Below are 13,206 nucleotides of genomic sequence, written 5' to 3'. Positions count from 1 at the left end.
GGGAATCAGAGACGGTGTCAGTAGAGAACATTCTGAGGGGAATTTTTCTTGAATGTGTGCGAGTTGTCATTCGTGCTTGAAGAGCATTAAAACCTGTGATGTGCATCCACGGAGAGCTGTGATAAGTGAAGTTCTGCTAGATTTGTGACAAGAATGGATTGGAAAAAATCTATGCTTCAGATAAATGTATTTCTTGAGTTAATTTCTTTGCAGGAGTTTTATCTCCTTAATTTGGTTCTGTATAAAAGACTGGTTTTAAGACTCTTTTTTTTCCCTCCTTCCACAGGGCTATTCCCATTGTGTTGACGTGTACATAAAACAGTGTCAAGAGGTAATGCATTTTATGTTTTACGCGCGTCTCTTTGAGTGTTGATTTCCTTATTCTATAAGTAGTTGTAAATATGTTGTGAAATTGTTTCCACAATCCTAGGGTGCATTCCTGAGGAATGACGTGTTTGAAGATGCAGCCATTCTCTGCCAGCGAGTGAATAAGCAAGTTGGAGAAGTCTTCAGCAATCCGGAGACTGTGCTAGCCAAACTCATCCAAAACATCTTTGAAGTTAAACTTCAGGTACTTCAAATATTAACACATTATAGTGATCAAGGAAGCTTTTCATCCATATTTGCTCGAAGTAACAGTTGCTCAGAATTTACAATATTCATAATCCTATATAAAGATGCAGAATTACAGTTGATTGCCGTATAATGTTTCATACAGATAATCAGACCCATTTCAAATGAAACTACTTGTACTGTGAATGCAGCAAGAACGAAAACATTCAAATTCAGTATGTAAAATGAAAAGGGAATCATTACTTTCATTAGCAAGTTCATGAGATGTCATACACTTTTGGTTTCTTCTTTATGCATCCTACCCAGAGTGTGTCAGGAAAAGAAGTTTCACATTTCATAAACATCTTTAATCTGTTTGTAGTTGGAATTGGGTTTCATGTGTGAGGTTAGTAATGAATAAAGGAATAATATCCGATGCTTGGAATATTTATATGAACATTTAGAAACATTAGTTGAAAACATCATTACCCATCCTGAAAATATACTCCCTTAAGTATGTGAAGTCAACAGTATGCCTATTCATTGCAAAGTGCAATTTCCCAGTCAGTGTTGTTTTCCTTATTATTGATAATATGGAGTAGGGAGACTGAGTTTGTATTTCATTCCCCAATTTAACCATCAGTTTTGACTTAGTATTTTATGGTAAATAATATTTTTTGGCCAAATAGTCGATTACAGAAAGACTCTAAGCTTGTATCTGCATTATGTACATATTATAGTTAGCAGAAGTACCTCTTTCTCTCACTGTCAACTGTAGACATACCCTTAGGCCTCTAGTGGTTTTGATTCTTTAAGGGTGGGGATCTTGTGTTTGGTTTAGCATGTTTTCAAAGCAGTCTGTCTTTGCTGTTTGCTTTACCTGCTGCTACTTTGTATTATTAAATCATTTTCCTCAAAACAACATATTTATCTGTACAAGACAGAAAGTCTGTTGTATCAGAGACTTAAGCAATTCATACAGTCTTTGGGTTAAGGTGTGTGCTTTGAAGTAAATTATATGTATAATCTAACAAGTGAGGATGACCTGAGGTTTGATATCTATTCTTCTAACAGATATACCTAAATTTTACAGAGTTATGTGAAGGACCAACTGGAAGAACACAGGAAATCGGATGCAGAACAGTATCTTAAGAATCTTTACGATCTGTATACAAGGTATATACATGTAGATGGTAAAATTATTATTGTAGTTATCCTCTTGGAATGAATTGATTAATCATCATCAAGGTGTAGGAAGATAGGACAAAAAAGTAAACTCATAAAAATGGGAAAAATTTAATGTCTGTCAAGCTTTCCAATGATTAAATTTCTTTAGAAACTTGAAATAACTATTATCGTTTTGAATGGGAGGTATTTAGCATTGTGATCTTTGAGTGTGATTTTTTAAACTGGGCAAAAGCCAGTCCTCCCCTTGATGGCAATTGTGCCGTATGTAATCAAACATGAATTATGCAATGTTCTTTACTTAAGTATAAAGCTGCTGCTAGAAGTTCTAATCATGATCTGGATTCTGTTGTACCATGTACTTTTACAAGCATGTAATGCTGTAATTCATACAAATGCAACCTTTTCCTCCTCTCCCCTTCTTTGTTTCTTTTGCATAAAGAACTACTAATCTTTCAAGCAAATTGATGGAATTTAACTTGGGTACCGATAAGCAGACTTTCTTGTCTAAGCTTATCAAATCCATTTTCATTTCCTACTTGGAGAATTACATTGAGGTGGAAATTGGTTATTTGAAAAGTAGGAGCGCGATGATTCTGCAACGTTATTATGATTCCAAAAACCACCAGAAGAGGTCTATTGGCACTGGAGGGTAAGTTTCTTCTATGACATTTCCTACTTCTGAAGTGGAAGGGAGGTGGTAAAGGGAGAAATGTTGTGTTTTTCATGCTGGATGTTCATTGATCGACTGCAAAAGAGCAGACTTCTAAAGTGACCTACAGCTTTTTATAATTTGCTATCATTTTCTGTTAACTTTCTCTGAAATCTTACTGCTCTTGATACATGTGAAGGGTGATGCATGGTACTTATATCCTCATGGAAAATGAAAAATACCAGTTAAACTTATGTTTCAACTTAGGATCCAGACCCACAAAAGGACTGAAGCAAAATTAAGGTACCGAACGCATGTATATGTGTGTATCTAAAAGCATACATTTTTTTTCACCTGCCCAGGTCTTGTGGTCCCCTCCCAAGACCTAGGAAGGGGAAAAGACCATAGCAATGTCAGTGAAAAAGCTCTTATTGAGCCCAGAAGATGCAATGGACTTAGAGAAAGGTAAAACAAGACTTCATTATCCTCAGGGTAGAGAAACTATAAAGGAGTAGGGAGACATGGGAAAGGAAGAAAGAAAACTTGAGTGAGGAAAAGGTGATGAGACTGTTGCACCTTTCAGAGTTATTGGGTTCGGTGTGTCAGGCATGAAGAGTGATTTGGAGACAACAACAACAATAGCAAAGTCACGAGATGAATAAAAGCAAAGATAAAAATTTAATTTTCTTGGGGAAAATTAAATTGATTGCAGTGACTGTCTCTGTGGGTTGCTTTATGCATGGAAATGTGTCAGAGCATGCTTGAGTAAGTCATGACTGCACAGATAGGGATGAGGATGAAAGGATTTGTGACTGTGGAGCAGAGAGGAAGACCTCAGTGTTTTGCAAGTAAAATATGACAACGTATGGAGACTGAACTTTGTCCACAGAGCACACGCCCCAGAGGGGGAACAGCTGTTCCCATGGTATGAATGTGCCATGGTAGGACACAGCTGACTGTGGGATCAGAAGTGGTTGTTTTGCATTTACTAGCAATTTTAAGCTGTCTTAACTGTCTTAACGCTTGCATATCCTAAACTGTGTCTTGGGTTCTGTTTTTGTATGTTAACAACTGAAATATTGTATTGTTGAATGTGAGCTTCAAAATTTCCACCCAGCAAAATCTTTTCGGTGTCTCTGTTTTAGTATTCAAGACCTCAAGGAAAGAATAAGGCAACGTACAAACTTGCCATTGGGGCCAAGCATTGACACACATGGAGAAACTTTTCTCTCGCAAGAAGTGGTGGTTAACCTTTTGCAAGAAACCAAACAAGCTTTTGAGAGATGTCACAGAGTAAGTTCGCTTCCTGCTGTCTCCATTAGAGGCAATATTTTGTGTATAAAATCAGATCTTGAGGTTCGGTTTGGTTGGAAGAAAGGAAGCTGAATCAGGGTCATATTGGGGTTTTGGTCTCTTTTATATGGATGTGGATTTCATTTTATCTGTCTGTTTTTGGGAGAAGTAGGTAGGGTTAAACCTACTTGGCTATATTGGTACTTTCTGTTTTGGTGTGTGTTTTTTTTTTTTTTTCTAAATAAACCAGACCCAAGAACTGAGAAGAATTAACTACTTCCTCCCCCACCCCCCTATTTTATGACTACAGAGTTCTTTCCTTGTGTCAAGTGCCATTTCTACAGTCATCATAGAGTATTACTAATAAAGAACTGAGTGGAATCATCTTTAATAGTTTGCCTTGATAGCTCTGTACTGTTCTTTAAGAATCTGTCTTACCCAATAAGGTTTTCCTTCTAACTGAATCACATGTTTTACTGCCTTTAACTTATGTTTTCATACTCAAGTGTAAGTGAAAACCCATGATATTGAACTGGAGACTTTAGTATGTTTCTAGGGAATATTTCTTAGCTGAATACACTTATTCCTAACAATATTTTTGATGCCTCTGAAGTTCTAAATTAGCATAATGTAGAAATGGTTCTGACCTTCTTTATTAAGAAACCTTAATATTCAACATTGTGAGAGGGGGGCAGGCATGTAACAAAATATAGGTACAGCACAGTATTACCTGTACATGTAGGGATGACCACATTCTTAGTGGTGGAAGTCAGTGAATGCAGGTAGATCATCTTTTTCTTTTTCTCAGTGTGGTTGGTGCTAGGAACTTGTTAAAATCATAGTACGAACTTCCTATTTTGCATACTTTTGTTTTTTTCCCCTCTGTTAGGGTCAGGTTTTTCTTGTTCTAAAACCAATTTCATATGTTACATTGGGGAAAACCAGTCGAGTGCAAAATGGATCTTGGGAAATAAGGAGACTTTTAGAATTACAGGCACATTAAAAACCTCTGTGTCATCATATATGCTGCTGAGATTGTGTTTGTGCTCAGAGCAATTCACTTTGCAAAGGAGAAGTTAAGTTCTGGCTCATTCATGCCCCATCCCTGGAGGTGTTCAAGACCAGGTTGGATGGGGCCATGGGCAGCTTGGGCCGGTGTTAAACATGGAGGTTGGTGGCCCTGCCTGTGGTAAAGGGGTTGGAGCTTCGTGATTCTTGAGGTCCTTTCCAGCCTGGGCCATTCTATGATTCTATGACTGGCTAGCAAACTGGAATACTTCATCGTATGACAGATGCACAGTGGTACACTATGAGTCTCAACCATGACTGATTTAGGAGAACAAGGCTGATGGTTCCTACCTAACCACGTATTGAAACATTTCTGTGCTTGGAAATGTCTTTAACAGGGTAGGGTTTTTTGTTTATTTTTTTTTAGGTATCCTGTGGAAATGTCTTGGAGTGTTCTTGTGTAAATTAACCTTAATTGCAATATTAATCATACTCCAAGCTTCTGAAAGCCTCCACTTAATTCCTTGAAAACCAAAGCTCTATTTTTTTGCATGCAAAAGCCCTGTCACATTTTTCTTTAGAAAATGGATTTGCAGACAAGTTGCTGCCCCAAATCCTGTGTTGCTTACAGTTCATGAAGGTAGAGACGCTGTGTGTACATGTGGGCACTTCACTTAATAAAATTTTCACGCTCTGTTGGCTCCAGCTGAACTGTGATAAATGTCACTGCAGTTCAGACTGTATTGTTTTTTTCTGAGGCGCTGAGATAGTGATAGAACAGCTGCACTGCCTCTAGTTGTGGTCAATGGCAAAAACTCAGTGCAAAAAGGCAGGGTGTGTATAGAGTCACCTTTACCAGGTACCTCATTTCAGTCCCAAGCAGTGATTGGTTTTGGTGATTACAGAAATCACAGCTGGATGGTTTGTGTTTTTACAACTGAATTAATGCCTTCCTTGATTTATTATCACTGCCATTATTAGAAGCTCTGCATATTTTTGCTTTCCGTAGCACCCTGCAGCATATTGTCTTCATTTTACCTGTTAGTACCAAAGAGTTTGTTGATACTAAAGGCTGTTCCTGAATAGTTCTCTGTGCGGATGCTTTTAATTTAAAAAGAAATTCCAGATTTTCTGAAATACTCGTTACACTTTAAGCTTATCCTCTACTCGATACTGGGTAAACTTTCAAATATATGTAAAACTGACCTTTAGAATAAAAGTTCTTCTTTTTCTTTTAAGCTCTCTGATCCATCTGACTTACCGAAGAACGCCTTCAGGATTTTTTCTATGCTTGTAGAGTTCTTATGCACTGAACACATTGATTATGCATTAGAAACAGGCCTTGCTGGTGAGTATAATATTTTTTTGAACACTTCATCTCACTGGCCTTTTTGTGGAGATCATCTTTGCGGGTCTTTTGCTGAGCCTTATTGATTGGTCATGTTCAAAATGTATTGGTTAGGTGAAACCTATGAGAAGTATTTTTGTACGTGGCACCATGGTGAATGTCTCCAACTCTTAGCATGTGATTTTAGCACTCGTGGAAAAATCTGCGTATTTAAAATATCACGCTAATTAAAGAACTGTGTATCGTTATGGTATTAATGGAACCTTCTTTCCTTTAGGCATCCCCTCTTCTGATTCAAAGAACGCAAATCTTTATTTCTTGGATGTTGTCCACCAGGCCAATACTATTTTCCATTTGTTTGACAAACAATTCAATGATCATTTGATGCCATTAATCAGGTACTTCTATTTTGATCAGCATTTCCATGGTGAATGGTAATTTTTGGTGAACAGAGCAGGCTTTTTTTCTTTCCTCATCTCTGTTAAGAAGAGTTTATTCTTGGAGTGGTTCAGCTTGATGTTGCAAGAGGATGAAATACTCTCATGGGGGGAGGAGGAAGGGAAGTTACACTTAGATAATCAAGGTGGGAGAGGGAGCATTGAGAATACTGATAGGCATGAGAGACAAGTTGCTTTGCAAAGATCTTGCTGCTGCATTGCACTGGGCTAGTGGTGGTTTTACGGCTGCATCTTGGGGTGAGCTGGAGATGTCAGGGATGCAGAGATTGCTGAAGTCTCTGCAGGGGAAGAAGCTGGTCATGCCGTGGAGCAACATGTGAATTACATGGACATGTTATGAGCTGCTGGTTGGATATGCTCAAGGTAGAGCACACTGATGTGTTGTGAATCAGTGTGCATTCTCTGCCTTTGTGCTCCACAAATTCTGCTCGGGGTCACATGGCTATTGATGTGTTGATCTGAAGCCAGCTAACTCCTCCTAAATTAGTCCTTTTCTGTGGAACAGGAAATATTTGCACATCCCTGATTTAAGAAGCAGTCCCAGCAAACAGATTTGTTTTGGTACTCTAAGCCTTTCTCACATAACTCCTTACACTGTTGCAGTTCGTCTCCTAAACTATCTGAATGCCTTCAGAAGAAAAAGGATATCATAGAACAAATGGAAGTGAAGCTGGATATGGGCATTGATCGGCAAGTAGAGATTTAAACTTTGTTAACCACCAATTCTTTTAAAACTCCTTTGGGATCTATTGTTTGGTTCCCTTTTCAGGATTAAATCTTTCTGAACACAAAGTTATTTCTTTTTTTTTTACATTATTCTATGCAGGAAGCTTAGATTTTGTTTGTTTAGAGGGTCATATTTATGTGGCAGTTTTCTGACCCTACGTAAGAAAGACGGTAGTAAATAATTCAGTTATGTTGAGAGTGCGCTCATTCCGTTTTACCTTATTGTTTTTTCCCCCACTTAAAGGAATGCTGCTTGAAATAGGTTGAAGACTTGAAGAATTTCCATACAGAAAAAAAGACAGAAGTAGGTTAGATGACTTGTGAATCAGTGCTATAGTCATAGAAATCTGCAGAGCTGGAATGATTTTGGTTCTGACTATAATTTGCTTTGAGTATGTGACTTATTTAATCTTTTTTTTTTTTTCCCATTTCTTCTAATAATATTGGAATAGCCATAATATTTGTAAATGGAAATCATGCAGTAATCAAAGTAAACCTTCCTGTGGGATATGTAAGCGACTCTGGAACTCACTGAAGTTTATGTAAGAGTCACTCCACACTGGAAAGGGCTGAGAACAGCACTAGGTGGGAAAAGTAGGCATTGCATTTGTGTCCTACAGGGTGATTTCTGTGGAGACAAGAAAGAGATTGAATGCATTTCCAGAGTGCTTTGCAAGTTGTTTCTTAAAGGCATTTTCTGCAGGTGCAGAAAGAATAGTGGGGATGGAACATATGTGTGTAACAGTTGAGATCTTAGCTGTTCCTACTGGAAGCTGGTGATAAAGGCTTAAATGCAAAGCTTGAAATACTTGAACTACAGCAACCATAAGTTTGGTTCTAGACAGGCATGGGTCAGTCGTCAGCCTTAGAATAGTTTGTAACTGTGTCAAGTAAATAATCTCTTACAAGTGGTAGTAAGACTCAGTAGAACAAGTCCGTGTTGGAAAACAGTGTTCTCAAAGGTTTGTGGATGGAGTCTTAATAAACACTGGCACTTTTGCAGGTAAAGGAGAGGTTAGCTTTCAGATGAATGTTACATGTAAAATGTGCGTTCTTGCTTACATGCTGCTTTGTGGTACCCCTGCTGCTAAGAATTGATTGCCTTGCCGAAAGGAATGATCTAGTTTGAAAAATAAAGCAATTTCTAATGCTGAAATTGCTAATACAAGTAATTTCTAGAGTTAAAGGCATCAACACTGTGCAGTCTGAATGAGTCCTACAGGAGCTTCTGGAATGGTATTCACAATAATTGTCTGCCTCTGCAGAAGTGATTTACTAGTCAACCAAAGGTAGCTCTAATGGCTTTCTGTCAGTTTGTATTCTGTGTAAACAGTCTCTTGGGAGTACTTATTGAAAACAGAAATTTAGGAGACTGTAATTTGTTTGCATGTAGATTGTTGACAGGGGTACACCTGAAATGCAGATTTGAGTCTCTATGCATAGAAAGGGAGTTTTAAAGGATCCACTTACTACCTTTTTGGATATAAATATTCTCCCCCTGTCCTTCCTTTTATTTCACTTTACAAATGTTTTCTGATGCTTGCTGCTGAATAACGCACAGTGTTATTGAATTCTACTAAAATAAGCATTTGGAACTCTTTCTTTGGCTGTCCCATTCCCTCAGCAATGAAGAATGTTATCCAGTTCCACTGAAAAGCTGGAATTGAGTTGGTTACTTCCCAGTTAATGTGTCCATTTTAAAACCAACTGGCCATCATGTTTGCATGTTTGTTTTTTCCCTACTTCTGTTTTCTTAATGGCTTTGTTAAAATCAAGCTTGTCTTGTTTAGAGAATTGCACTGTAACTTCAATCCCTTGTTTCCTATGTTTGCTATTGGTATATATTCTACAGATGAAATGTTAAGCGGTGAGGTTTTTTCCTCATTGTTATATGCTGCATACTTTAGTATAAAGCCACTTTACTATATGTAAATATAAAAATCAAGGTGACGAGAACATTACCTCAAAACCCTGAGTGTTCTTTGTAACTTTACAGGACATTGAATTGTATGATTGGGCAGATGAAGCACATCTTGGCTGCAGAGCAGAAAAAGACAGATTTTAAGCCAGAGGATGAAAACAACGTTTTGATTCAGTACACTAACGTAAGTAAATGAAGTCCCAGCTCATCAGTATAGCTTGAAATGCACTTGATTGATATCAAACACAAGGAAGCAATATAGAGAGAAGAAGAGAACAAACTGTTGTTAATGGGGGGAATATATCTGAATATGTGAAGCTGGGTGAAATTGGGAAGAGTGGAGCAGTAGGTTGTAGAGGCTGGTAATGTGTGGGAAGAGTGAAGATGGCTGTTAAATTGGGTTTACAGCTACTGCTGACAAGGTTTTAATCATCTCAATTGCTCCCCCCCTCCTTGGTTAATTGTTGCTTAAATTAACAGTGCAGACTAAACTGAACTGACACAAAGTATAATTAGGTGGAATGTTGTCTTGCATCCTTTTTTTATGCATGCTTGTGTCTCTGTGGCAAATGAAAACCTGTTGGAATTATTAACTGGAAGGTAACAGATGATGTTGCACTGTAGGAATTTTAAAGAACTTACTAATTAATGTTCAGCTTACGATGTAGAAGGCACTTAATGAGAACAGGTTTCTTGATTATAATTTAAATTATTCTTTTTCCTAAGGCCTGTGTTAAAGTCTGCAGCTATGTTAGGAAACAGGTGGAAAAGATTCGGAAGTCTATGGATGGTAAGAATGTGGACACGGTTTTGATGGAGCTTGGAGTTCGTTTCCATCGACTCATCTACGAACACCTGCAGCAATATTCCTACAGCTGCATGGGTGGCATGTTAGCTATTTGTGACGTGGCTGAGTACAGAAAGTGTGCCAAAGACTTCAAGGTAAGTTATGTGTATGTTGCTGACATACAGCCATGATGGTTGATTAGATGATATTTTATTTTACCATTTCTTCTGAGAAGTTTTCATTAAAATAATCTTTCTGTTTGAATATCAGCATTCCATGTGCTGATGTTATATGTGCTGTAAACCATGCTAGTAGTGCTTTATCACATCCTAAAGAGCAGTCTCCTGATACCATTTTGTTGCTTGCAGACTATATATGTATATATCTGCTGAGGAAGTGCTTAGTCTATTCTAGATATAGTTTTGTATTGAAATAAAAGCTAAGATTTGGTTTCTGGCCAAGACCTGTGGTTCTCTTGCTTTGAGTGCTTTGTTTTTTCCCAGTGACTATTATCAAAATTACCACCTTTTTTATTGTGTGTGATGGCATCAATGAGTTTTTTTCTAGAGTAGTCTTAAAACTCTAAAAAAAAAACCCAAACAATTATCCCTCCCTTAGTTTTCTCACTGATGTCTTATTGCTCTGTCTTGAGGAAAGATATCAAAAGCATCTTTGTAGCCTTCAGTTTGTGTCTTTGTAAGCAGCTCAATAGATTTTTTAAGTGACAGTATAGATTTGTACTTAACACAAGATATGCATACAGTGAGAAATAGCAAGTTATCTTAGTTATTTTGTGATTTTGCTTGGGGTTTTTTTGCTTTCATTCCATGTACCTGTATATATTTATACATAGAATGACTGAAATGTATTTTCTATAGGGGAGATGTCTTTTGAGAATCTTGATGGATGTTGTGTTTTAAGACTTAGAGTGGTTTTTACTCTTAATACCTCTTTTTTTTTTCTTTTTCTTTTCTTAACCACAGATTGCGCTGGTGTTGCAGCTCTTTGATACTTTGCATGCACTTTGCAATCTTCTGGTTGTAGCCCCAGATAACTTAAAGCAAGTTTGCTCGGGTGAACAACTTGCTAATCTGGACAAGAACATCCTTCACTCCTTTGTTCAGCTGCGTGTTGATTATAGGTCTGCACGTCTTGCTCGTCACTTCAGCTGAGAGCACGGGAGGAAATGTACCTATGGGCAGGCCTCAGAAAGCACAGGGAATGAGTTCTTACCAAACCACAGCTGTAACTTTTGTGGAATAATGACTGTTCAGAATAAAACAGCCATATTTAGACGTGTAGAATGCTAGCAGGCAAAAATCGGAATGATATGTTAGCTAAAGTTCTCCTAGCGATGAATTCTTGCAGAACTACTCGCTACTGATTCTTTTTTTTATTGGACATGTTGGTGTGGGAAAGCAAGTGGCACATGGAAAGTATTTTAGTCTTCAATATTGAATCATCAGATACCATTTGTTGGAGTTGAACTACAGAGAATAGCGTAGGTAATGGATTACATAGAATAGACCAGTGTAACAACATTCTCCATCAATTTTAATGACTTAGACCTCAGCACAGCTAATCATAATCAAATTATCTTTGATTGGTGTTACTGAGTCATTTCTTTCATTTTGAAACGTTATCCTGCTCAATGTAATTTCTTGCTCTAATTAATTAGTTGGGAATTTCTTTGAGATACAGAAGTAAAAGGAACAGTATCCCACAAAGATGTAATTTATTCATTGTGTAGCATTCTAAACATAACTAACATGATGGAAAGATTTTCTTTTTTGGTTCTTTGGTTTTGGGGGGGTTTTGCACCTAACAGTCAAGGGCCCACTGAAAAATATTGGCGTTGTATGATCTGACATTCTTGTTTCTCTCTGTTTGATATTGGTACACTGAATTTGATACATGCTCCTGAAGTAAGTGCAGCTGCCTTGTCTAGGCTTTGTTACTACAAGGTGAAGGTGCCTGTGGTAGGATTAATACAACTTTTTCCTGTCTCTCGTTTTGTATGTATAAATGAATTCAGATTATAACAAGTGAAAGGATAAAAATGTAGCCCAAGTGTTTGTTTATCTATGGAAGGAATGGACTGCATCTCTGGTGAAAAACCTAAGGTGAAATGTACTGTACTGATGATAACTGATCCTTGGTGCCTGAGCAATATGAAATGTCGAAGCGTGCAAAAGCTTCTCTTCCACTGCTCATAATTTTAACATTGGGGACAGACTACTTCTGCATCAGTTCTACTACAGCGTATTTATTCAAGGTGCTTCTGAGATGGACCCGTTGTGTGCAAAGAGAGAATTAAAAGCACTGGTGGTTTGAAACATCTAGGGTAGCTTTTCCTCGAGCAGTTGAAAACTGTTGTAAATAGACCTTTGTTCAGAACAGACTCATGGAAAACAAGTTGGAACTGCTTTGGACCGTGTCTTCAATCTGACTCGCATCGTCCCCAAACAGATCACCTGTAACACTGTTCTTTCTACTGTGGGCTCAGCGTACATTATGGAAACCTTTCTCTCCCATCTTCAGAGCAGCAATTCTGTAGGTTTACTTTATGGGTCAGTCAAATAAAATAATTTTCATTCATGACTTCCCAGGTGTAGTCAGTATTGACAGACTCGTGTGGGACTTTTCTTGGTTAGTTGAGGTTCTTCTGCTTCATTTTCCATTTAGGAGAGCACTCTTATCAGTAAGCAAGAGAGTGGATGCCAGACTTTCTCAAAGTGCTCTGGGAGGCTGGATGCTTTGTTGAGCTGCAGAGCTCTATTCCTTGGCCATGGCAAAGCCACAAAGAGTTTGGGATGCTGGAGGAGGCCCATGCTTGTACTGCTGCCATCTTGTTTAGTTTGTTTTTCCAAAAGCTCTGATGTGGATTCAGATGATACCTCTCTGTTACCTCTGTAACTGAAAGCCAACAATTTGAAGGCTGTGGTTTTATTAACCAATACAAAATCTTTCTACAAAAAACAAAACAAACACAAGTGTCAATTTGTAATAAAAGAAAAAAACAAAACTTCAGAACAGCGAACGTCACTTTAAGATCACAGAAGTGCTTCAGAATTTGTCGTATGGTTGTTTGGATTTATTTTAAGGTTGTATGAAATGTATTTACCATATTTCTTGCTTTATTAGCTGTGTTTCCCATGAATGTGCTCAGTGCAATATTTCCATTATGCCTGTTAGCAGGAGGCAGCAAAAAGTAGGTGACTGCTAGAACATACCTATGTAAACTCTTCCTCAATAAAGAAGGATTTCCTCCAGATG

The 13,206-nt window shown here is 37.8% G+C and overlaps 1 protein-coding gene across 2 annotated transcripts in view; it reads left to right on the top strand.

Moving 5' to 3' along the window:
* The window catches only part of EXOC5 (exocyst complex component 5), a 24,498-nt gene extending 11,292 nt beyond the window's left edge, over positions 1-13,206 (top strand). Inside the window, exons 8-19 of one of the 2 annotated variants that reach the window (XM_072337478.1) lie at positions 287-331; positions 431-571; positions 1,646-1,728; positions 2,180-2,389; positions 2,657-2,692; positions 3,535-3,682; positions 5,930-6,038; positions 6,316-6,436; positions 7,100-7,186; positions 9,219-9,327; positions 9,870-10,085; positions 10,914-13,206. In XM_072337478.1, coding sequence (XP_072193579.1) covers positions 287-331; positions 431-571; positions 1,646-1,728; positions 2,180-2,389; positions 2,657-2,692; positions 3,535-3,682; positions 5,930-6,038; positions 6,316-6,436; positions 7,100-7,186; positions 9,219-9,327; positions 9,870-10,085; positions 10,914-11,102 — 1,494 coding nt within the window. In that variant the 3' untranslated portion in view covers positions 11,103-13,206. The remainder of the gene's footprint in view (positions 1-286; positions 332-430; positions 572-1,645; positions 1,729-2,179; positions 2,390-2,656; positions 2,693-3,534; positions 3,683-5,929; positions 6,039-6,315; positions 6,437-7,099; positions 7,187-9,218; positions 9,328-9,869; positions 10,086-10,913) is intronic. The other variant, XM_072337477.1, reaches the window with a different exon arrangement.

This window comes from Excalfactoria chinensis, chromosome 5 (genome assembly GCF_039878825.1).
Source record: "Excalfactoria chinensis isolate bCotChi1 chromosome 5, bCotChi1.hap2, whole genome shotgun sequence".
Taxonomy (NCBI): Eukaryota; Metazoa; Chordata; class Aves; order Galliformes; family Phasianidae; genus Excalfactoria; species Excalfactoria chinensis.
Note: the sequence above shows the minus strand (reverse complement) of the source record. Positions and strands in the feature narration are given on the sequence as shown.